This window comes from Bubalus bubalis, chromosome 23 (assembly GCF_019923935.1).
Source record: "Bubalus bubalis isolate 160015118507 breed Murrah chromosome 23, NDDB_SH_1, whole genome shotgun sequence".
Lineage (NCBI taxonomy): Eukaryota > Metazoa > Chordata > Mammalia > Artiodactyla > Bovidae > Bubalus > Bubalus bubalis.
The window spans coordinates 17033973-17059766 of NC_059179.1; the positions used below are offsets into that span (position 1 = coordinate 17033973).

Here is a 25794-nt window from a genome sequence, read left to right on the forward strand (position 1 = left end):
CTTTGCTGGCTGCTACTCTGTGGCCTTAAAGGCTGGTTCCCCAAGGATCCATCCTCAGTTCTCTTCTCCCTCCACCCCTGTCTCCTTGGGGAATCTTGTATACTTCCATGCACAAGGTGCCCAGTCTGTCCAAGCTCAGCCCCTCACCACTTTTTTGCTGTACTCATATCTCCAAACTACTATCTTTGTCCTTTGTCTCTGAAATCCACCCTCCATTCTATTGTCCAAGTTATCTCCCCAAAACGAAATCCAATCAGATACGTGGTCCACACATTTTTTGGGGCCATGCTGTGCAACCTGTGAGATCTTAGTTCCCTGACCAGGGATTGAACCCAGTGACCTGGCAGGAAAGCACCAAGTCCTGACCACTGGACAGCCAGGGAACTCCAAGTATGTTCCTTATTTTAAAATCCTTCATTGGCTCCTGAGTGGATATAGACTAACACCCAAATGTATTTCTATTGCATTCTGGCTTCTACAATCTGGTCCCAACCTGTCCCTTGAACTTCATCTCCATTTCCTCCCTGAACTGCATCCTGTGGCTACAGGGGTCTCTTGGTGTTCTCCAGACACAACACCTACCCTGGGTCTTTGTACATTTGGATTCCTCGGCTAGGAAGACTTTTACCTCTTTGCTCTAACTCTCAAATCCAACTTTCAATGTTTATTCCAAAACCTCATTCCCCTGTGGATGGAGTTTACTCCTTTGTGCATGGAATATAGGAGATACCCAATACTCTCCTTTTTTCATGAATGGATCAACCCTATTCATTCATCTCCAGTCAGGATTAACACTGCTTCCTCTGTATTCTCACAACACTAGGAATGAAACCAGTTAGCCCAGCTCCCCTTTGCCCTGTATGGCAGTTACACGTCCTTACTGCCTCTCCCCTCCCCGTAGAGGCCCCGACTGCCTTTATTTACCCCCCACCTGTTTTCACATTGGCTGTTGGGAAAAGCCTTACCTAGAAGCCCTCAGAGAAGCTGGGAGTGATGGGTTCATTTCCCCTAAATGGCTGCTCCCACAGCCAGTCAACGACCTACTTCCTAAGGCCAACAGACTACGGACAACGCAAGGACCGAGGTTCGCCACATGTACTTACAAATCCTGGGAGGTCTGACTCCTGTCTGGGGCGACTCTTCGCTGCTGGGCTTGAGGTTGCTGAGAAATGATTAAAGATGATTTATTGTCAGAAGGGGATACCTTGTGATGAAAGTCAAGGGGATGAGAAACAGTGCTGCAGTAATGAACAGATTTTTCGGCAATGTTTATGATCTCATTGCAGACTGCTTCCTGTGAGGTGGCCCCGAGATATCCAGAAACCCCCATAAAACAGTCAACATGGGGACAAAAAAAAAAAAAAAGAAAGAGAGGAAGAGATGTAACATTCCAGACGAAGCACATAAGTCCAAGGAAACAACAGAGTTGAAGATCCAGTTTAAAAAAAATAGATATTCCAGTAGTGGAGTGCAGGAGGGATCCAGGCGAAAGCATGGAAAAAACAGGTAAGATACAGAAGAATTTGGGATTTAGTATGAATATTAAATTAAAAAGGCAGCAGCATAAAGGCCTGTAATTAGTGAGTAACCGTTACAAATGGAGTAATTTCAGGACAGAGATGCAAGTATGTATCCCCAATCATGCACTAAATTATTAATCCCACATGTAGGCAGAGTAGAAACAGTCTCTAAATTCCTCTGCCTTTTTTTGAGAGGGGAGGGGGTAGCCTAGCATCGCTCTCTCTACTACAATAGCCATAAAATTCTTAAAAATAATGGCTCTGTGAGTCAACCAGTCTACTCCAGTCTAGATTCTAAAAATCAGTCAGAATTCTCTTTAGAAAAGCTACAGTCGTATTCAATAGGCATCTTACCACATAGCTCTTTTCAGATTCTGTGAGATCAGGTCCTGCTCTCAATGAATGATGAGAAGGCTGTGATCACCAAGCAAATTATAAGGGAGACATTTTAGCAGATGTCACATTGAAAAGGATTAAAAATAAAAGTGTGAGCAAATACACATACCACACCATCACACTCGATGACACCAGATACTCGTGGCCTATGGCCACCGAGTTTCCATGACAACACGGTGGGTGCAGAGGAGACAGTGCAATGTACAGAGTTAGAAGCAAGCATCCGGGCAATGAGATGGGCAGTTGGGAGCATGGCTGCAGTGAGGTGAAAATGAACAACACAGGGACTCCAGACTGGCAGGGAAGAGACACAGAAGGGCTGCCTTAAGGACAGTCATGTCCCTCTGTGAGCACGCACGCCGGTCCCCTCACTCTTAGTGGTAAGCATCTATGAAAGGACTGATGTACTGAAAGCCCGTTCCAGTTATTTTGTTGACAGGGAGCCTCCTCTGGCAAAGCAGGCTCATAAAACTATCAGGTATGCCATTTTCTTGTACTTGTAAAAACCAAACAAGAGAGTAACGATTTTGAAAAACCCCCTGGTAGTAGTACATGGTGTATCAAAAAAGGTTGTTCTCCCAGGAAAAACCTGCAAATGATACATTCCAGCTACGTATGAGATAGATGAGTTCCGATATCTCATAGAGTAGGGCTTGCTTACAGAAACAGGACCGTGTGTCCTGACACAGCAGTAGAAATGAAACCATCACTCTTCACTCACCAGCTCTGGTGCCACATGATGACATGAAAATAAGGTGCAATCTGGCCAAGCAGACCTGTCTTTTAAGTAACAATCCTATATAGAGCTGGCCAGCCCTTTACTGGAAGAGTGTTGGGAATTATTTACCCCAGAGAGGATTCAATTCCAACTCTTAAGAAGTCTCCCTAATTGAACATTTGAAGAGCCGTCTTTGGAGAAACCCTCCAGGTTATATGCAATAATACTAATGAGCCACAGCAACTCCAGGGCCTTCTAGAAGAGCATTCAGATCTTTAGTGTGTGACCATTTGTTTCCCAGGAAGGCCCAGAGACACTGAGGACTTTCCCTGAGCTCATCCAGCAAGTTAGCGGAAGCCCTTTCTCCTGGATTCATCTACTATCTCGTTGGACCTTCTCTTTCGTCCTTGAACCATTTCCCACATTATTAATTGCCTCCACTGACATTATATTCAGTGAGTCCCACAGAAACCCTGGAGACTGGCAAGACAGGGTTATCATCCCATTTTCTTTTAAATCCTAAGAAGCTGATGCTCAGAGGGGCTTAGCGCATTCCCCAATGTCACACAGCCTGCAAGAGCTAACACTGTTCCACCACACCATCCCTTCCCATTCCCCTCTGCTGTAAATGTCCCATCCACCTGCATCCCCTGTGGGGCCAGCTTCCATTCCAGACATTGCTTCCATACTCTTGTTCTTTGAAAAACTGCTTCAAGTTCTCCAAACCCCTCCAAACCTCAGTCCCTTAAACCAGCCTCCCTGGTTTCTGGCAGGATTAAGAGAAGAGATAGAACTCAATTAAAAAGAGAACTGCAAGGGGTTTGCTCCTTAGAAGATGTCTCAGAACCTGCAGGCCTTTGCCAGATGACTGGGAGCTGACCTCACTGCCCATCCAGCCTCTGGATCAAGGCTTCTGCGTAACAAAATAATGACACTCCCAAGCATCTAATATGTGAGATTCCATGTGGCATCCCCGAGCGGGTGATCTCTACAGGCAGATTTTGACTTGACAGAAGGGAAAACTTTCAAACGTGAGAGCTGTCCAAGAGAAAGGGCTGCCTTGAGAGGAAGCGGTTGTTGGTCCCAGCAGCTGTTCAAGCTGAGGTTGTGTTGACAACTGCCACAGGGGAAAGTGTAGAGCGCTGCTGCCCACATGCTGATGTGCGTCAGAGTCACCTGGGTCCTGTTAAAATACAGATTCTGGTCTGACATGTCTGGGGTGTTCATTTCTATGTGGGGATGCCCATATTGCTGGTCCACAGACCAACTTTCGGGAGCAAGGCTCTGGAGCATTTCATTTGTCTAACACTGAGCTAAAACTGGTTGGTCTGGATCACACCTCATGAAAATAAAAGTTCTCATAAAAAAAAATTTCCAAACTCCAGCTGGTGGCCTACCAACCTCAGGTCAAATGTAGTACAGTCTACTGACATGACCTCCAGTTTACCAGGTCACAGCCAAACCAGAGGATAATCATCCCTGCAGCCTTCACATCTGGACACACTTAACATCTAGTACAAACTTAACTCCTCCCTTAGAGGTGACGCGTTCCCTACTTAATGTCTGTGGAATAAATGAAGGAAGAAGGTGAGGTAAATATTTATGCTGTTAGCTAAGATTCAGTTTTTCCCTATTTGAAATGCATTCCTTAGATTTAAACCAAACATCTCATAGAGCTGAAATGTAAACCAGTTTTTTGAGGGGGATGAGTGGGTATGGCATGTGGATCCTTGTTGGAGATGGAAACCACGGATATCCACCATAGGGACTTCCCCTTCATTTTGAAGGCTGTTGACTTTCAGACTTTTTTTTTTCCTCTCTAGATGTATGTCTTTTTCTCTCCCTGGTCCCGTTTTCTAACCATCTGCAGCTTTATATATCTCTTCCTTTGACACTATGCTACCTGGTAGCCAGTAGCCTCACATATCTATTCAACACTGAGACGGGGCCAGTAAGAAACGTGCTGTAGTGTAAAATTATTTACACTTTTTACAAAAGTATTTTTTACAACATTATTTCAAAACTTAGTATAAAGAATTTAAAATATCTCAACAATTATCCTGATTATATATTAAAATGATACTATTTTAGATATGTTGGGTCAATAAGTCAAATATACTACTAAAATTAATTTCACTCACTCCATTTTACTACCAGAAAATTTTAAATTACATACATGACTTATGTTATATTCCTGCTGGCCAGTGCTGCTCTAAACCCTCCCTGGGTCGCAGTGTACACCCTTCTTTAAGCCCAAAAGCAGACAAAGTTCTAATCACGATCTCAGCCAGGGTTAGGGATAAAAGGACTATTATCTCATGCTAAGGACATTTCAGACTCCTGGAAATACATCCCAGTTTTTCACATGTTTAGAAAAAGAACCACCAACCCCTCCACCCCAGCACACCCTGCATAGCCCCATCAACAGTAAGCAGGTGATAGCTACTGATCCAGAAACTGCTTTTCTTCCATATTTGCGCAGACACACACAAGTTGGCCCTCTTGGCCTGGAGCTTGTGCCTCATTCTTCCGAGAGAGCCACCTTGTGTGTGTCCCTGCGGCCCTTCCACCTCCAGTTCACAGCGAGCAGTCCCTCAGAAACCCGACGCTGGTCTCTGGGGGCTGTTAATCCCCCTGGATCCACAAAAAAACACTTGGTGCTCCTATCAGTTACTAAGCGTTCTCTTCCAGCTCTGGGTGTTTGCCAAAGCCTTGAAGCCCAAAATAAAATGTCCATAGGCTGGAGGCCAGCAGGAAGTCCTGGAGCTGTGGGCAGGACAGAGAAGCCCTACCTCCACATGGCCTGGAGCCCTTCTAGGAGTGTCACGAGTCTCAGAGACAGTGAGCCGCTCCAAACTGTCTCCTTTCCTCAGACCCTAACTCTCTGGTGACTAACGCTGGCCTCCCAGGGGACACTGGGCTGGAAGGGAGGGTTCCAGGACAGACTGTCACACTAATTCATTGTCGCTTGAGCAAAATGCTTAACTTCTTTGGATTTCAAGTTCTCAGTAAAATAAGAGGCTTGGGCATGATTTACATAAATATCCTCTTTGGCTCTGAAGTTCTCATGTAGTCATTAGTGTGCATGCATCCCATGAACTGAGAACAAAGACTGGGCCGGGCTGACCTGGTTTAGGAGGAGCAGCACTTCCTCACTGCTCACTGGAGACGGGGTGGAGGGCGGCTCTGACTGCAGCCTCCAGGGTGTCCAGAGGGTTCCCTTCTGGCTTTGTGGGAGGTGAGGGGCTGCCCTGATGGCAGAGAAAGAGCCATAGCTCCTGGAGGACCACAGGCAGACTCTGCCAGAGGAGGCAGGAGACCTCAATGATTCAGGCTCCTGGCTCTAGGAAACCTCAGCAGGTCTGCAGAATAGTCTGCCTCCCCTGAGCCCTTCTCTTGGGTGTACTGAGAAAAAGAACCCAGCTTACAAACAAAACAAATGATAACCAATCAGTTCAACTGCTTACCACCTAGACTCGATCTCCTTGCAGATCAGTCCACAGACAAGCTTTGATGTAATTTGAACCTGATGATAGCACTAAACTTACATGCTTAACCTTCTCATATAGCCTGTGGTGGGGTCTGTTTCTTTCCTAAAACAAGGAGACAATGGATGCCAAATGTGTATCCAAGTATGGAGACACCAAAACTTTCCAAGAGAATGCCTTTGTACTCGAGGCGAGAGAAGAAGAAGAAGCACTAATTTACAGGGTGCAAATTCTAAATTTTCTAAACTCTAGATTTGTGTGAGTAATCCAGCAAATCCTTAAGGAAATCAACCCTGAATATTCATTGGAAGAACTGATGCTAAAGCTGAAGCTCCAATACTTTGGTCACCTGATGTGAAGAGCCAATTCATTGGAAAAAACCCTGATGCTGGAAAAGACTGAAGGCAAGAGGAGAAGGGGGCAACAGAGGATGAGATGGCTGGATGGCATCACTGACTCAATGGATATAAGTTAGAGCAAACTCCAGGAGACAGTAAAGGACAGGGAAGCCTGGCATGCTGCAGTGCACGGGGTCTCAGAGCCAGACACGACTGAGCAACTGAACGACGACAACAACAGTCCAGTAAAAGGATTCTTCCATCTTCTACTTTCTTCTCTCCTCCAACCCCATCTTCCTCTCTTAGGTGAAATGGAGTAAGGAGGATAAACTACTTTTCTTTTCCCTGGTACCTCGATATCACAGAACAATGTTTAATGAGTCCCAATTACATGCTCTGTGCTAGGTGCATTCAGCTCCAGAAAACCTCATTTAACTAAAAAAATGAACTCCTCATAATAACTCAATAAAGTGGTCAATATTTACCTCATCTTATAAAACTAAGACCCAGTGTGTCTGAATTGGGAAGTGAAGAGCCAGAATTTGGACCCCCGTCTCTCTGACTCCAGGTCCCATGCCTCCCATCACGCTTGACCTGCCAGGCTGTGCTCTGCCGGAGGGAGATATCCGAATAGCTGGATGGACGTGCTGATCAAGAGGCCACCTTAGCTCACCCCATGCTCTGCAGCTGGCATGAGCTGGGTTTCTACTGAAATCCTCCATTTCTCTCCTAACACCTCTTTTAGGGGTGGATATTGAAACTTCAGGTCTTAGTTCCCTGGGCCTTGACTGTTGAGCGTATACATACCTGCTGGTGGTTTTTCTAAGAACTGCAACCAGCGTCTCTCCCCACCCTGTACATTGTTGAACACTGTGTATATTTAGAGATTTCCCTTCTCAGTGAGTCAAAGGAAAATGTTTCCCCTTATTAGGTAGGTGTTTTAACATTTAAATTTCCTTTTCATTCTTGTAAGTTGTATCACGTGCTTTCCCTTTTATTTCTGATTTCTATGCTCAAGGCAGGTCTACACCTTTTTTCTTATCTTAGTTCTGGGAACTCACCTAGTTTCCATGTGGTAAGGGCTATTCCCTCTGAGTTCACCAAAGCTCAAATTTTCTGTCCTGTTTCCCTTCCCGCTCTCCTTTCTCTAAGGCTGTAGTGTTGTTCTTGTGCTTCTCAGAAGCTTTGAGGACACAGAGCTTTCCTGAATACTTTTATTTAAAGATTATTCCCCCAGATTATACTGTTATAATTATGCAAAATTGTGTGTGTGCCACCCTCTTTTCCAAACCCCTGGCCTAGACTCAGATAACCTCAGATTCTCAAAAGTTTTGTGATCCAGAAAATGTTACAAGTCACTGGAGTGACTTTAAAGATTCTTTTAAAGTCAAAAATTCTATGAGGCTCTCTTACACCAGTTATAGAAGCTCCTAACAACCAAGTCTGGAGGCTAGTCAGCGAACAGTACTTCTCTCTTGGGGAAGGCTCAGAAAATATTGATGAATGCTGGAGAATCCCAAGACCATCTTCCCCTTCACTTTCTTGACCAATTATCCTAAATCTTCCTAGCCAAAATTATGCTCAACAAAACCCAAGAACTTGGTTGATAATTCCAAACTCTTGGGCATTTTGTATATGTTTGTCCAATTAGTTGTCCCTCAAAAAACAAAGGGAAACACTTATTTTTCCACTATGAAGGTGCACAGGTCTATTATAAACCCCCTTCCTTAAAATTTTGTATTTTTTCTTCTCTTTCCTTGTAACTGAAATGCACACAGGATTTTTAGTTAATCAGAGACTATCAAAACTAACAAGAAGTCAGCTTTGTCTGGATCTTTTGTCTATGGATGCTGAAGCCAAAGAAGGGAAGTGACTCACCCAGAGACACACAGCAGGCTCATGGCAAGGCAGGACATAGAGCCCAGGAACCCTAAATTTGAATGCAGCACTCTTCCCACCAATCCTGGCTTCCCCTAAACACCCCTTGCCCCTCATTCACTCCCTTCTGCTGTTTAGAGAACTCCTAGCTAAAAACATGCGCAACTGACCCAATGTCACATCAGCTTGGGAGTCTAAAAGGAGTGAAAAGTCAAACCCTTTCACAAGGAAGTGCTCACACATCTGCAAGGTTGGGGGTCGTGGGATGGGCTGGACAGGTGACTCAGGAGAAAGAAAGCAGCAGAACAGGGACTAGCACCAAGTAGGGAATGCAGATGACCAGTTAGCAAGGGTCACAGGACCTGTGGAGGATGACCAGCCACTCTGTGAGGAGGTGCTGACCAGTATCCATATGTGCACCAACCAGCGCTCCAAGCTTTGCTCACAGCCCCTTCTACCCACTGGCAGACACAGAAGCCCCACCGAAACCAGAACTCACCTGCCCTTTCACATTCTTGCCCCTGGGGCTTAGCTAGGCTATTTGCTTGCTTCGAATGCTGCCCTCCTGCTGTTCACCTATCATAAAACTCCCAGTTCCTTAAGCTCCAAATCAAAAGTCACTTTTCTTTTGAAATCTATCCACCTCACCCCACACCAACCCCCCTTGCTTATTCTCATCTTGAACTCCCCAAGGAAACTGTTTGTGACCCTTCTTCCTGGTCTACCTTATCCTTATTCTTGTGAACATGTCTTATCCCCCAGTAAAGATCTACGCTCCTTTAGCTGGGGTCACTCATATTGTATCTTTGCTTTTACTCAACAAATACTTGTTGAGCACCTTCCTCGTATCAGGTGTCCTGGTCCCTTGTGCTCTGAGGGTGACAGATAAAGGGACAAATACAATAGAGTTGATAAGTGCCCCTTAGATCAGGTGCTGGGGGCTGTGAAAGCACAAAGTCCGGCACTTAATCTAGTCTTACAGGGGGAGGGGAAAGTTGGCAGGAAAGGCTTCCGGGAAGGAATGGAGAAGTAAAGGACGGTGGAAATTTTCCAGGTGCACAAGCAGGGGAGACTTGGGAGGGTGAGGCTGGCTTAGCTGTCAAAACAGCCAGTTCCATGAGGCCTTCTAAGCCCAGGAAGGAGGAGAGACTTTCCTGAGAGCAGGGGGGCCCCTGACAATGCTCACCCCTCTCTGCCTCCTGCAGCACTTCGCACAGTGCCTGGAACATTCTAGACACTCAAATAGAAGAGGAAATGGTCAAAACACTTTCGAGTGTCTTTTCTTGCTCTCTGGTTAGATTCCTTTCGCTTATAGATCAGAATATCTACCTAGGCTCCCAACACTGGTAACAAAGTTGAATTATTGGTTCAGCTTCTCACCCCCAGCAAGGACAAGAGCAGTTGACAGTTTTTCTGATAATACAAGCAGGTCTGGAATGCATTTGTTCAAGTGACACAGAGTGATGTCACTGGGTCACCAGAGAATACCTGTCATTCAAGCCCTTCCCATCTTGTGCTCTGTCAGCACAAGAGGGCCTCAAGAGAGGCAGAAAGCTTCCTTGGAAGGACCTCATTTCCCAAGCTGACTTCCAGGTCCCAGTCCTAGGAGGGGAAGGTGAAGGAGCTGGTGAGGGAGTGGGTGGGCAGCAGCCGTTTTCACATAACCCCCCAGCTCTCAACATGGAGCAAGGCCAGGGCCCAGCTTTTTGCTGGGAGAGCAGGAAGGAGGGGATGGGAAGGGGTGCACCTGGGGTCTGGTGGCCCATCAGGAAACAGTTTTCAACAAGTTTGGCTTTCTGTATTGCCAGCACGCCGCCCTCTCCTAGTTAGGAAGTGGGAAGTGTCCACCCCCAGCCTCTTCCAAGCACCGTGTGCACTTCCTGTCCATACTGGGTCCTGGCGTTGGGCCGCAATGACTCACCGCCAACCATGAGGAGGTCTCCAGGCCCCAAGGGCTGACTTAGAACCTTTCCAGAACTGTTCCTGTGTTGAGACATTGACTTCTTTTCCATCAGTCACTTCACCGCCTCACTCTTTCCTTGACAGGACACACCCTTCTCTCCTCACAGAACATGCCTTCCAGGAACACCTGCCCAGGCAAAGCCTTCCCCAGGTATTTCCTCAGCACTGGCCTCAGAGCTGGAGCAACATCCCGCTTCAGGGAGCCTTCCGGCCTGCCAGGCACCACACCTACCTCCTTTAATCCTTACACTGTCCTGTGAGTGAGAGACAAATTCCACTCCTACTTTGGATAGGAGAAAGCCGGTGGGGAGGTAGAGCCTGACTACTGACCATTATCACACGCTGTCCTTCCCCACAGCAATGATGCCCCACTCCCCATCATCAGGCTGGGGCCACAGGTGGGGCCAAATCTGTGCTTCAGGCCGCAGGCTCCTGCAGCCTCCAGGCAAACCTCTGCAGCTGTGTGTGCCAGTCTTCCTGAAGCACAGGGCTCCTCTAAGGCAGAATGGGAAACCCTGTATCCTGCCCAGAGGTAGGTATACCCTCAAATGAGTATCTGTTGAGTAAATGACACTTTAAAGGGAAACTGAGATTAAACATCATCATCTACCATGGGCATTGTGCACAGTAGATAATAAATGGCTTGGAGACATCTTCAAGAATTCCATCTGGTTCAAAAGACATTCTAGAATGTTCTCAGCTCCAGAAGCTCCAAGGTGGAGAGCTTCCATTTATAAAGTGCTGATGTGTTCCATTCCCAGCCCCTATGCTTAGCACTTAACATGCATCAATTCGTGAAATCCTCGCAACCTGACTGTGAGGTAGTTGTTATCTCCATTTTACAGATGAGGAAATTGAGGCTGAGAAGGGGAAAGTAACTCAATTCCAAATCACTAGAGGGTAGAGGAGAGCAGGCATTCAGACTCGGCTACTTTGGAGAAGCTGCCCAAAGGCTCTGAATTCCGGGGTATTAAACAGCATAGCCAGTATTAGAGCCATGATCTAATTGCCACGTTCACCTCCCCGCCACCTGCCCCCAATTTTTAAGCCCTCAAAACATCCTAGGGCCACCTCAGTCCAGACCCCAAAATCTTTGTAGTTGTCCCAGACAGAAAATGGGACAGTTGCCTAAAAACCTGGCCTGTCCTTCAAGGATCCCAGCACTGGGTTGATCCCCCCAAAACCAAAACGTATGTGCCCATCAGTGAGCAGCTCAGCTCCCACACAAACACAGGACAGGACGGAGACCCAGCGGGGCTAAGCGCTGGCAGGCAGAGCGCCAGGGGTTATGGAAACACAGCGCAGCACACACAAAACCAAACCACACGGAGCCAAACTGAAGCCTGGTGTTCTCAGCTGTGTTAGAGCAAACCGAGGGTCCTCTCCCAGGCGCAACTGTGCCAGGAGGAAGGCCTGCCTTCTTGCGGGTTTTCGCACCAGGCCAGGAGGTACCCAACAGTGTGGCTTACTTTGGAATCACTTCGAGAGGCCAGAATACAGACTGTCCCTGGCCTCCAGCTGTTCCAGCCCTGACAACCTAATGGATGACCCCTCCATTCCCTCCTGGGTCATATTTTTGTTTCCAAACAAGCAAATGGGTCCTGTGGGCATCCACTCGGCTGTGGGTGAGGCCGCCCCGCTGCCCAAGATGCCTGGGCACACACGGTCATGCTGCAGGCCTACCTGGCTCGCACCCATCCGAGCGGCTGGCTCACCACCTCTCTGCAGCTCTGAGCGCTCAGCCTCCCTTCCCGAGAAAGGGCCCCCCAGGGGCTGCTGGCGGGGCCGGCTCTCCTCTGGGGTGTGGAGCTCTGTGAGTCTCTGTTCGGTGCTCAGGCACCTGACCACGTCTGACGGCCTCAAGCAGCTCTTCTTAGAGATGGCGGGTCCACCTGGGCATCTCTCACCCGCCTCCCTCTCTGCTTTCCTCTCACGCGCTCCATTTCCATCTCGCCATGGCTGCCGCTTACCCTGGCTGCTAAAGGCATCACTAAGCTCCGAGATGACCCTGTCAGATCGCCCAAGCCACGGCTGGGAGAAGCTATCCTGGAGGACCCCCGGAGGTGGCACATAGGTACCACTGTCTCCATTGACGTGGAAGGAGGCCTGGGCCCCGGGCGCTGGGGAGTGGGCTTTGTGCGGAGGTGGCAGGGCCAGCGGGGAGACCGCTGAATGTGGAGTGGACAGGTCCGACCAGCCCGAATGGGGAAGGTTGAGGGGCAGCGAAGAGCCGGGCCTTGCGAACAAGGCCAAGGGGTCACTGCTGTAGATAGAAGCCTCGGGCAGAGGAGGCAAGGGTGGCGTCAGGGCCAGAGGACGCCTGCTCGGGACCCCTACAGTCAGCGAGATCCACTCAGAGGTGACAGCGTGCATCTCCGGGGACAGGGCTCGGCGAGGGTGGGGCAGAGATGAGGGGGCCGGCATGAGGAGCTTGCTGTGACTGGGAAACTTCAAAAGAGAAGGAGAGAGAAGAAAACAAAAGAAGTAAAAGGCACAAGTGTCAGCACAGAGAATAAAGGAGGAAAATAATCACACGGGATGTCCGGAGAGGAACGAAACGGAGAGGATGAGCAGGGCACGCTGGTGTCCAGAAAGGAAATCATCTGGTCGGGCTGGGAGAGAATCTGGATGTGGATGTGGGTGCGTGCGTGTGGATGCATGGGTGTGTGCAGGCGGGGGAGAATGGAGAAGCAGGTGGCATGGAGACGGGAGAAAGGGTCCCCTCAGGACAGGAACAGATGCTGCCGGCTGGTCTGCAGAATCAGATTTAAAGGGACACAGTGGGCGCTCCCCACCCCCACCCCATCTGACTGCCTCTGCAATGAAGCCTGACCCAGAGCCACGAGGAGAGAAAGGTGGCCTGGCTGAACCACTATGTCGTACACCACGATGAATATAGCAGTGTACGTCAACTATACTTGAGTAAAGAGAGTTTAAAACGGTCTGCCACCGCTCTGGCCCTTCTTGGGCATTTATTCTCTCTAGGGGCTCAGTGAAGAGCCTTCCAGAGAGGTGCAGGAGCAGTGTAGCCATCTTGTTTCACAGTTGCACTTGGCTACAGTCAAGCGTAAAATCTAGCTGTGTTCCTCATGCTGGGACCAAGCAGAGTGCCCTATGCCCCACTCACACTCTCTCCCTGCGACATCACGGGATCTAGATCTCACCGTGCAAAGAATCCTTAGGTCAGCCTGTCTCATGCTTTCAGCCAAGAACCATCTCCTGGGGTCAGCAATGGCAAGTGAGAGAGGAGGATGAGAGAAAAGAGGCCCCCTCCAAGTGTCATCCTGGGCCCCCGGGTCCTGCTCTTGTTCCCCTGACCATCCTCCCTGTAACTTACCACTTACGGTCAGTCTTTCACAGAAGTCACCCCACTGTGCCTCTCCTGAACCCAAGGTTTGGTTTTTTTCCTTGGCTTTGGGACAGTGGGGATGGGTTTGGAATAATTTATAGTTTAGAATAAGTTTGTTCATAATTAATGTTTAGGAAGCAAAGACCATATTATGCTTATAAATCTACTTTCTTTCAGCCCAGTATAGACAGAGATGCTGTAAATTCCTTTTGCAACCCGGTTCTTGACTGCAAAGAACACTCTGAATCTGGTCTATGTGTCTGAGGATGAGGATGTGAAATTCTTTCAGTCTTTGTGTTCTGCAGGCCAATCTTGACCAGTAAGATGACTAAGAGAACCATACTGGCCACGGTATGTATGGGACAGTGGTGGTACCCAGACAACCAGCTTCAGTCAACATGGGATGCTGCCAGAACAGAGTTTTGGACCATCTGATAATGACTGTTATTTCTCTCCCTAATCATCTTGTCCCCAGAGCAATCACCTTAAGTGCTTCCTTTTCCCTCAGATAATATTTCTCCCAGCAAATTCTTGAAAAACGCCATTTGTACACATGAAAACAAACCCTGGGATGCATACTCTCTGCACTGCTGCAGACCCACCCCAGAGGGGCTGTGTGCCATTAGCACTTAGATTTGTCGTGCTGAGTGTGAAAACCAGTGACGAGAAGCTTAGGTACCTGAGGGCTTGCAGTGGCGCTGCGACTTGGGGAGGAGGAGAAAGGCAGGTCGATGTAATCTGTGGGGTTTTTCACCAGTGGCCTTTTGATCACATCCACATAGGTGATGGGGAAGATGCCTTGCCGGGACGTGCCTGGGATCCTCCCTTCGTACCAGTTCTCGTCCACCTGTCGAAGCAGCGTGATCCTCTCGCCCTGCAAGACACAGTGAGGCAGTGGTCCTTACCTGAGCAGACCTCAGCACGTCTGAGGTCCCTGCCTGCACCCTGTGCTCTCCTGCATTACTTCTCACGTTCTTTGATCAGAAAAACCTTCCGTGCTCATCCTGGATGAAATTAATCACCACTGAGATGGAGATGGTAACAGCAGTTAGAACTGCTGGGAGTCTGTTAAGCTTGGTCTTTACGTATTTCGCTAAAGAAAGTCAGACTCATTCCCCCAAGCTAACAGGAAAATGTAATGTCTCTTTTTTTTTTTTTTTTTTGGCTGCATCACAAAGCTTGTAGAATCATAGTTCCTGAATGGAGACTGAACGTAGACCCTTGGCAGTGGGAGCATCGTCCTAACCACTGGACCACCAGGGAATTCCCCAAATCTAGTGATTTTGACTCGCTTAATGCAAAACAGATATCCAGTCTTCTTCTTTAAGGTAAAGGTTTTGGGGATTCTTTTTCTTTTTTAATATAATTGTATTTTTCCTGTATCATTATAGGAAAAATAAACGTAGGCAGAAAATAATCACTACCCATAATATTATCACTTGAGGGTCACCACTGGTAATATTTTGGTACAGATAATTCCATGTGCATTAGACTTGCATATATTTTTTCTTATAAAAACAATATACACTGTATTCCCTTTTGTAATTTGCTTTTTTGGTACTGAATAACATACAGTACACATCCTTCTTTATCAAGAAATATAATTCTGTTTTTCCTAGCGGTGCACAGCTTAATGGCCCACTGCAGGCGATCTACTGTACATACATATAATGGTTTAAATATTGGTCTCCTGATGTAGGGCAACTAGGTTGCTTCCACTGTTCTCCTTTCTATAACATGGTTCATCTTTTTTCAAGGCATAGCCTCACTTCCCTTAACCCTCAGTAAAATTCTTAACTTTAGTACCTTCAGCCAGCCAGAGAATTGTGACATATACAGAGTTTCTGAATTCCTAGGAAGAACAGTGTCTCTGCCTGGCTTAGTTGTGTTCAAAATAAGTACAAGCACCTTGAAGGCAATGATAACATTGTCATCTCCTGCTCACCGAGGGCCAACTAGGTGCCACGTGTCACACTGAGGTCTTCCCTGAGGCTGCTTCATTTAATCTGCCCATGGCGGCTCAGGGAGAGGGCCATTTATCTTCACTTTATATAGGAGGAAATCACAGCTCTGAAAAATTATTTAACTCCCCAAAAGCTGCATGCCTGATAAACCTATGACTCTTGGCTTCAAAGTTTTTCAGACTTCTGGTATCCTAGGACGTCCCCTTCTCCACATTAATGCTGTATAACCTAGTTGCCAACACAGCACTTCTCACATTACTAGGTGCTCAATAAACACTGAATACAGCTTATAAAAGAGGTGGGTCTATGAATTCAGAAATACTACCTTTCATCGGTAAATTCAATGTATGGTCTGTTCTTTAATACTTCACTGTAGAAATCCCCCAGTTGTCTTCAGTGCAACTCTTCATGGGGCACAGCTCTTGGGTGTGCAACAGCCCTGCCAGACTGGCTGGCACTGCAATACCCCATCCCCACGATGACAGCGCCCCCCAAGTGGGGGGTCCCCTGGTGCAGTATGAGAGGGCAGCTTACCTTTCTGAAGGACATCTCTACTTGGGTATCACCATTAAAATTAAATTTGGCGATGGCTTCGCCATATTCCAGAACCTGTACTGGTGTCAGTTTTTTGGGCTGAGCCTTCTCAGCAGGAGGAAGAAGCTGAGAAAGGGGGTGGGTGGGGGGAAGAGGCAAAGGAGAACGGAAAAGAGCAGAAAGCAAGGAAATGAGAGGAAAGGAGGAAACAAAACACAAGTTAGATAAATGGTGCTCTGGGCACGTCTGGGTTTTTCCTGAGAAAGAGACAGAGCCAGGGTACCTCGATGTAGGTGCGGGGGAAGATCCCCACCCGGCCGTGATGCTCTCCTTCGTACCAGTTCTGATCGATTTGCTTATAAATGTAAACGATGTCTCCCTTCTGCAGAGGCAGCTCCCTGTGGACAGAGGGTCACAGCATTTTAGGAGATGTTTCAATGAGTGTAAGACTGAGATGCTCGGTGTTTTAGCAAAAGGAGACTTTGAGTGAGGTCAAAGGGGGCAAGTTACATCAGTATTTGTGGCATCCTGATATCCTTTTGTCATTCTGTCCATTTAGCCATCCACCCACCCACTCATTTCATTATCCATCCATCCATCCATCCATCCACCAGTCTCATTAGACATCCATCCATCCATACACTCATCTAGCCTCATGCGGTAGAAAGGCTCTGAAATTAGGCATATCTGGGTTCAAAACCCACTTATATCATTTACTAGCTCTGGTACCTTGGGCAAGATACTTAATCTCTCTGAGATGCTGAGTTGGCCAGAAACATCTTACGTATGTGTGTGTGAAAGTCGCTCAGTCATGTCTGATTCTTTGCGATCCCATGGACTATGCAATCCATGGATTTCTCCAGGCCAGAATACTGGAGTGGGTAGCCTTTCCCTTCTCTGGGGATCTTACCAACCCGGGGATTGAACCCAGGTCTCCTGCATCGCAGGTAGATTCCTTACCAGTTGAGCCACCAGGGAAGCCAAGAAACATTTTATCGAAAAGCCCAAACGACTGTATTGGGTTTCTGGCCAACCCAATACTTTCTTTATCTGAAAATAGGAGCTAACTCAGAGTTTTTGGAGAAATCAGCAACAAACTACAAATAGAAGACCTAGCCTGGTGCCTGTGATATACTTAACAGTCAGTAAATGTTAGTTCACTTCCTTTTCAACACATAAAAGGGATCTTGGAAAGAAAAGTGCATTTTCCCTCTTCGTGACCATTTTCAACTTTTCCATATACATCCCTTTGTTTGCCTCAATAATATGTTAATCTCTAGCCAGGACTCCATTTTTAAAAGTGAGACAGAAAGATAATAGATACATTTTAAGCAAAACAAAAACTGCAACTTGAAATGTTCTTGAATTAGAAAAAATGACCTGATCTTTTCCATGTGCGTCAAACAAAGAGCATGGAAAGACAGGTCTCTGACTGCAGTGTGGAGGGGGTGTGCCTGCTTGGTGGTGTGCCAGGTGGTCCCACAGTACATAAGAGGGTACTGGCTAGACAACGGGGGCACGTCCAGAAAACCTCACACAGAGTCAGCCCTGTCCTGGATCAAAGAATAAGGCTGCTTGTGTGGGTCTCACACCAGCAGGCAGGATTCTAAACCTAAAGAGGCCTGTGAAGGGAATCCAGGGTGTTTGTCTCTAGGAAAAAGAATGTCTTTGGTCAATTTTTTGCCATAGCCCTTCTCCCTTCTCAGGGGAGTTCTGAATTTCCCCCTTCCATTTACCCTCAACTACGGACACACAGATGAGCAGAATCCTCAGAATACCAACCCCTGCGGGAGATCTACAGCTTCTAAACTCTGCTACCCTAAGTGATCCCAGGTATGGAGGTGGGTGGGAGCTGTGATTCCCACCCTCCCCCGCCAACACCGCCACATCAGGTAAGCAAGGAGGGGGATACTCATGAGAGGCTGAGAGGTCATGTATCGTGGGGGGCTGGGGATGCCTCTTTCCTGTTCCATGGACCACACCCCATCCTCAAGGAACCAGTGGCAAGGTCTGATAGTAACAAGATTTGCGAAATGATAATGTGATACACTTTTTAGATCTTTTCTGGAGACTCATCAGCACTTCAGCACCCTGGCACCCTGGAGGAAGTCCTGTGGGACAGAAACCTATTTAACTTGGTTGAATCAAGTGCTTCCCCAGAACACTTTTTTGAGTAACATTTATGGGGGAAAACAGAATCCAGTGACTGGAGGTGTTTAACATATTCAAGTCTATGGATCTCTCATTTTCTCTTTAGAAAGCGTTATTATTAAGTTTTTTGGGGAGGCAACATGGTACAATGAAAGCACAGGGCCAGGAGGAAGGCACCCTGTCCCCAGAAGAAACAAGCTGGATAAATGGCACTTACTTTAGTGTCTGAGCTTTAAAGTCAAACTTGGCTCTGGCAGGTCTCATCTAAACACAAGAAACAATGACAAGTTAAAATCGCAATTCATGTACAATGAAAAGAACACGTTTACAAGTTTCCAGAAAGCAAAGCAGAAAAATCCACCCTAACCAGTTTACTCTGGTGTTGAAATATGGGTAGAATTCCACTTGTCTGACCTTAGCAGAGCACTAGATGAATATTCAGTCAGCTATGCCATGCGCGAGGATCTCCCTACGGAGGGCCAGATCTGAGGAAGAGATGGTTAGAAAAGTCCTAAAGCTGAAATGCCGGTTCTCAAAGCTGACACCGTTATTTAAAAAACAAACAAAAAACCAGCTGGAAGTCCTGAGACATTCCTTATCTACTGTCTTCCTCTTTGGGGAACACATTCTGTTTACGTGACTTAAATTATGCCCTGCAAGTAGATGAACCCTGATTGACTTCTCACATCACCTCCAACTCCATATATTTCTCAACATCTGTGAAATCATCCAAAAAGCCAGATATAGCGAGCCCTCAGCTCATGCTCTTCCTCAAAGGCTCCCATTCTTGTTGGGGAGCCCTCTCCTCCTAGTCTCCCAAGCCTGGAAGTCATCCGCAGCCCCGTCTCCACTTTCTCATCGAGTCTGTCATTAAGTCACGCCAACTCTCCCTCCGTCCCCTCCACAACCCCTCTCAGGTTCGACCTCTGGTCCCCACAAGCACAAAGCTTCCTTTGACTTCAGTTCTCTTCACTCTAATCTGCTGTCACTCAGAGGCACAAATAACATTCCTCAAATGCCTCCATTATATCACTGCCTCACTCTGAAGTTGGCTGAGTCTCTCAACTGTCCTTCAGGTCAACTCTCAATGCCTGAGGTGGGTTAAGGTCTTTGGGTAATTTCTCCCCACTCATACCTAACTGCCTTATCTCCTAGGACACTCTTCCTGTCCGAGTCAGGCAAGTCTATTTGCTGCATCTTGTCTAGACACCCTTCTGTGTCTGGAATTTCTTCATCACCAATTCCAGCAAAGAGAGGAAAAGGTTCTTCTTTACTTACCATGTTTATTTGCACATTTTTCTTCCCCACCACTAAAATAGTTACTTTTTTTTTTAAACAAAGACAGAGGGGAGAAATCAAGTGAGCAAGCTGTGCATAGCTGCCAGTATAATTCTCCCCAGCCATGAGCAGCTCCAACCTCCTCAACTGCTATGACTTTTGAGTCTAGGGAAATAATGTGACGTTACATACTTCCTACTTCAATATTAGAAGGCATGGACAAAGCAGAGGGGAATATAGGTGAGAAAAAAATCACTTTCAGAAGCTTCATCAAGCTTAGTTTGAGATCCTGATCCCTCAGTGAAATACCCCCACATTATCAGGCTCCCCGAGCTAGGGTCTTGTAGGGACCTTCTTTAAGGCCATGAATTCTCTGCAGGAATTTTTTATTTTTGCATTTTCATGTGCTGTTTCTGTCTGTCTCCCATACATACTAGAAGTCAGCTAAATGCCAACCTTATAATCAATGTCAGAATTTCAATGTCTGCATCTGTGTCTGTTATGACCATAGAGCATAATTTAACCACTGTAAGCAAATAAGAAAAGAACAATCATGGAGTTATTTACAAATGACAAGTTCACAGAGAAGGCCAAATGACCAACATTTTAAGGACACAAATGTCACAGTGGTTCCAATTTAAAAAAGGGAGGGGGCTGGTTACCTCATGACAGCCAACTGCAGAGCTGTGTGAAATTAAAAACAAATTTATACCAAAAGAGCATGATATTCATACTCTAAGTGACAACTGAATTCAGGGAAATTATATCAACTATCAATTAGTAAAACCCAAGCCATGTGATGAACAGTCAGTGGTGCCTTCTGTCACTCAAAAGATTGAGACATGAACATTAACCAGCTCTCAATTAAATTAATAATTATCAAATAAAAACTGTATAGGTGTATAGTTTACTATTTAATCTGTAAATTGGCTTAGGTCAACCCAATTGGGTTGGTGAAAATTTATCTTTAAAGGGAACCCATACGTTATTTAAGACTGAGAAACAGATTGCATCAAATATAAAATATAAGTCGTCATTGCCTATGCTGCTGCTGTTGCTGCTGCTAAGTCGCTTCAGTCATGTCTGACTCTATACGACCCCATAGACAGCAGCCCACCAGGCTCCCCTGTCCCTGGGATTCTCCAGGCAAGAACACTGGAGTGGGTTGCCATTTCCTTCTCCAATGCATGAAAGTGAAAAGTGACAGTGAATCACGCAGTCGTGTCCGACTCATAGCAACCCCATGGACTGCAGCCTACCAGGCTCCTCCATCCATGGGATTTTCCAGGCAAGAGTACTGGAGTGAGGTGCCATTGCCTTCTCCCATCATTGCCTATATAAAGCATCATTTCCCTCTTTATCTTCCTCCATCCCCTTGAGGCTGAATCTCTTTTCCTCCTCTGGTTCCCAAGGCATCGTGTTACTTACTACAACAGAGGTAACTGTTCCAAGGGTGCCTCTTCCAGTAGACTGCCCGCTTCCCAAGAGCACAGTCTGAGTCTTGTTTCTGTCCCTTCATAGGGTCCTGCACAGGATTAGTGGTCACCCAAACTCTACTGAATGGGACAGAGGTACATATACACAGCCTAGTACACTGGGACAGATTATTAATGGGACAGAAGTACATCTACATGGTCTGGAACACCAGGACTCATTGGTCTTTGTCTTCCGATGTCTGTCAGTCAGCATCTAGGGCCGGGATTCTCAACATGCAGTCCCTGAACTGCTCAAAAACACAAATTCTCAGATCACAACCCAGAATCAGAAACTTGGTGGATGGGGACCAGCAACCTGTATTTTAGCAACCCTTGAGGGGATTCTGACACTCTCAAGTTTGAGAACCTCTGCTCTAGAAGGGATGCAAGGTGGGTTAGGCAGAGTTCAGCTGCCTCTGTCTACGGTTACTGTGCCCTGGTTGCATTTCATTTGCATGTATTATCTACAAGGAGTAGGCAGTCCTAGGTTGCCTCTGCATGTTCCCATCTCCTCCATCACTCACAACCAGGTAGGTCCAGGAACAAGGATAACCCATCACCAGAACCTTCAGAGCAGAGTGGTGTGGAGGAACTGGAATGCTGAGGGCTGGGAGCTGTCTTTTCCTTGCATCTGAGTTACTCTTGATAACTTCTGCCTTTTTTTAAATTACATTTTATTTTTCTCTATCACCTTAGAGCCACCTTCCCCTCTCCAGCTTTCCTTTTCACCTGGTTCCCCTCTTCTCTGTCACAGTCACCTTCTACTCCTTTAAAAAAAAAAAAGAAAACAAAACCCAAACCATTTGAAGAATAATCAGTAGTGCTTCTGTCACTCGAAAGACAGAGACATGAATATTAATCAGCTGTCACACTGAACGATTATCAAACTGTATATACTTTAGTGTCACTCCCCCATTCCTCCATCCCCACCCGCCCAAACCCCAGACATACACACTTCCCCAAAAGGAGCTAATCTTAGGCAGTGCTACTTAAGGGTCATGTGGCAAAACAAACTCTGACACAAAATGCAGCATTTGGCCAGCATGAGCATTTCAACATGCTGACCTTTGCACAGGAGGCCAAGGTCCAGATAATATCACTTTAAAGGTTTGTGCCTCTTTGTTCCTTGTATAATATTAAGTTTCGTAATCTCAGCTGAGAAATGTCCAAATTAAGGGAATGAAGGAAATGGCTCTCAGAGAGTTCTTACCCTCCATGGCTTGCCCTAACCGCAAAACTCTCTGGCTTTCAAAATTCCTCACTGAGGTTTCAGTTCTCTTGAACACTTCAATTACATCATTGTAGGATACCAAGCAGCAGTACGGCATGTAATACAAGTTTCACTAAACCATCTCTTCAAAGAAGCTTGTAATTGTCCACACCATGGCCACTAATGCATATGAACTAAGGTACAGGTTTCTAAGCAGAACGCACAGGCACACAGTATCATGGTAAAATGCGGATGGAGAAGACGGGACTCATGAAGGCAGCTGATGCTCTAAGGCATGCATTCGGAGTGTGCACCAGTGGATCCCAGTCCCGCAGCCAGGCATGCTTGGACATACAGAGCACAGGACATATACGGAATCACGTCCTCCGACCAGCCAGAGAAGAGCCAAAGCAAGCCTAAGGGAAGCCAGGATGACAGATGCTGCTTGGAGAACTAATTTGGCCTACAGAGGGCAATGCTGAGGGGAGGCAAATATTGCTTTGGGTCAAGCAGCAGATCGAGGTGACCAAAACAGACCTCTGACCCAGATTTCCTTTTTGCCGTATCGTCTATATTGAGGAGGTCCCCAAAGCGCTCATTAGTGATAAATTGATGGTGCGTTGGAATGACGCCCGTGTGGCGTCGAGCTGCGATATCGGCTTCTTCTTGCTCGCGTTTAAGTCGTCTCTGGTCCGCTAAAAGTTTCTGCCATGAAATTGCATAAAATGGGCAGTGAATCATCTGGTCCAGGGCATTGGAAAACTGCCAACAAAAACAACTAAGGAAAAAGGTTCTGGGTCAATAGAGAGGAAACAGATGTTGGAGGGGCTTTATGTTCCCACTGTAACCACCCACTGTGTGCTCTGTGTAGGGAGGAGATGGCACTGCAGAAGAAATCTAGGCAGCACTGAAGGCTGGTCCCATGTGGTTACACTGTCTGCAGACTATCCCTCAGTTCAGCTGACAGCGTCCTGCCTCGAGATATAAGGCAGCCGAGGCCACATCATCCAGGGGTCCTTTCGGAGCATTCATGAGCATGGAGCATGGCAGGAGGCCGGAAGTGCGATCCTTACCTTGCTTAGCCAGTGATTAGCTCCCATAGCGTATCCCCACAGTGGAACCAGGGAGGGCTCTTCCTCCTGCCCACATCTGGCCTGTTAAAACTGCTGTGGGCTTTTACTAAGGGGTTCTATGGCAAGCAGGTCATTTTGTGCTTCCTATTGCTGCTATTTGAATATGCTCAAGAGAGTAGAAATACCCATTTCAGAAAATACGGCACCCTTCCTCCTAGGCCAGCCAATCCTTCCTCTGAGTACAATTTTAGGAGGCTTCAGCATGTGCACTAAAACCTATTTATGTGATGGACAGAAAGCATCATTTATTATCCTAATGTACTTTTTATTCAACTACTTCTTCCTTAGAGAAATGAAGCTGAGTTTAAGGGAGTGCTGTGGACTATACATACAGGAGACAGTAAACTAAGAATAAGGTACCTGAGTTTAGAAGAAATATTCTCTCCTAAATTAAGGAAACAGTCATTCATTTCTGTTTTTAAAGGCCTTTTAAAATAAACAATATTACATTTAACTAAATGTCCTCACCGACTACTGAAAGGACCCTACAGAAGAGAATTTTAATGTTTTCTTACTCTAAACCAATCATGCATTCCCAGAATTAATATTGCTTGCAGGAAGGCATTCATTAGAACTGATCATTTTGAGCATTCTCAGTAAAGCATTGGCCTTCTCCTAGCAGGTAGTGAAATGCCTTAAGTGACACCTAGCTCCAAAGGAGGGTGGGCCCACCTTTCTATTCTTCTCCAGGGCCTACCAATGATAAAGCAGTAACTCATCAAATAGCTATGGGATTTCCAGTGCTCAGGTTAAGTTGTGGTAAAGATTCAGTGAGAAAAGACATGAGAAAGTGCTTTGTGAAACACCATAGGGCCCTGGGAACAGCCCTAACCTGGAAACAGCCCTGCCTCTGTTACAAGGTAACTTTCTATGTGGTCTGGGGCTAGCCAGTACCCTGTGGCAGTCCTTTCCTGGATAAAACAAAGGAATTGGCTGGATGACCACCAATGTCCCTTCCAAGACTGACAGGTTCTTGTTGTCTGAATTGCATTATCATCAATGTTAATAATAAGCCCCTTGTGGGACTTCCCTGGCAGTCTAGTGGTTAAGACTCAATGCAGGGCACACAAGCCATTCCTGGATGGGGAACTAAGATTCCACATGCCGCATGGCGTGGCCTAATAATAATATGAGTGGGTGCAAATGGAGCAGAGCTCCCCTCCCAGCTTGAATCTGACCTCAGTAAATCCATCATTTCCATAGTTTAAATATATAAGCCAAAAACCAGGGATAAGGACACCACGATCTGTGAGCCAGTATATTCAGGAAACAAGCTGCTCATCCTCTGAATCACTGTATCAGCAAAGTAAAACCTGCCTCCCACATGGTAGGTGAGAATTCTATTACAAAACCTCCCATGTTGGATGCTAGGGTTTATACTCCTGAAATGGAATGTCACCTCCCTTCCTCATAGCAGGCCAGGTTTCAATAGGTGGAATCTCATATCTCAGCGACAGTGACAAACAGAAGTCTGTTCTGTGGCCTGATGGACATGCACTGTGACCTTTTCACATTGTTATCACAAATAATTCTGTTCATCAAACACTTCCTTGATTATCTTTTCACAGACAGGTGCAAAGGTCTTACTGAGTGCTGTCTGTATGGTGCCCCGAGAAGGGCAGAACTGTGGTCTTTTTTTGTCTTTTGCCTCTCCAGCTGATAGCATGACTGTTACCCTCCAGCTCTCTTCAATGTCAGCCCAACCCTAAATCCTTAATAAAAACCCCCCTAGACTTTGAAACCACCCCAACGAAACAGAACACAGGAAAAGGGCTTTGGACTTTACAGGGAAGGGGACAGAGTTGTGTACACATGACCACCTTCCCCTGCTGCCACCAGCCTCGAAACAATTCTTCCGTCTTTTCACTGCAGGAAAACGGTCCTCAGAGCTTGTTTAATTGATAGGACCCTTTCTTCTGGGAATGTGAAGTCTAGAAAGCACATCTTGTAATAACACTTCATCACAACAGCAGCTTGTGATTCTGCCCATTTAGCTGATATACAGAACCACCTCTTCCTAAATCCCAAGAGAATGTGCCCCTTTCCTGGCCCCACCAGTCAGATCACTGCTGTGCACGTGTTTCAGCAGCTGCAAGACAAAGGCTGATCCTGACGTTCTTGGGGGTATCTCTGAGTTAAAGGCAACTTCTTCAAAATGTTTTTATAAAGTGTATTTATCGTGGTCATTATTCTTTTTACGTTTCCTCTTGCTCCTATTGCATCCTTCTCACAATATGAACTGTGCTTTGTGTCAATAGAGGGTGAGCTTCCTTGGAGAATAATAAAGTGGGGGTGAGGGTGCTCCCCTTTCGAGGTGCTGAATGCAGAGATGGACAACCTCTTTTTGAACCTCCTGGGCTGTAGGACTGGCTGGACGTGGCCTTTGGAAGTTAGTGTCTT

General features: G+C 46.6%; 1 protein-coding gene across 50 annotated transcripts in view; it reads right to left on the reverse strand.

Moving 5' to 3' along the window:
- Positions 1-25794, reverse strand: part of SORBS1 (sorbin and SH3 domain containing 1) — a 231492-nt gene that overhangs the window by 7613 nt on the left and 198085 nt on the right. For 35 of the 50 annotated variants that reach the window (XM_044935433.2, XM_044935469.2, XM_044935468.2 and 32 more), the window contains 8 exons: positions 22799-22966; positions 18516-18562; positions 16431-16545; positions 16148-16273; positions 14329-14523; positions 11984-12748; positions 1875-1934; positions 1104-1162 (listed from right to left, as the gene is read on the reverse strand). In XM_044935433.2, the coding sequence (XP_044791368.2) occupies positions 1104-1162; positions 1875-1934; positions 11984-12748; positions 14329-14523; positions 16148-16273; positions 16431-16545; positions 18516-18562; positions 22799-22966 (1535 nt within the window). Of the gene's footprint in view, positions 1-1103; positions 1295-1874; positions 1935-11983; positions 12749-14328; positions 14524-16147; positions 16274-16430; positions 16546-18515; positions 18563-22798; positions 22967-25794 lie in introns of all 50 variants that reach the window. The other 15 variants (XM_045164213.1, XM_044935474.2, XM_045164211.1 and 12 more) reach the window with 4 other exon arrangements.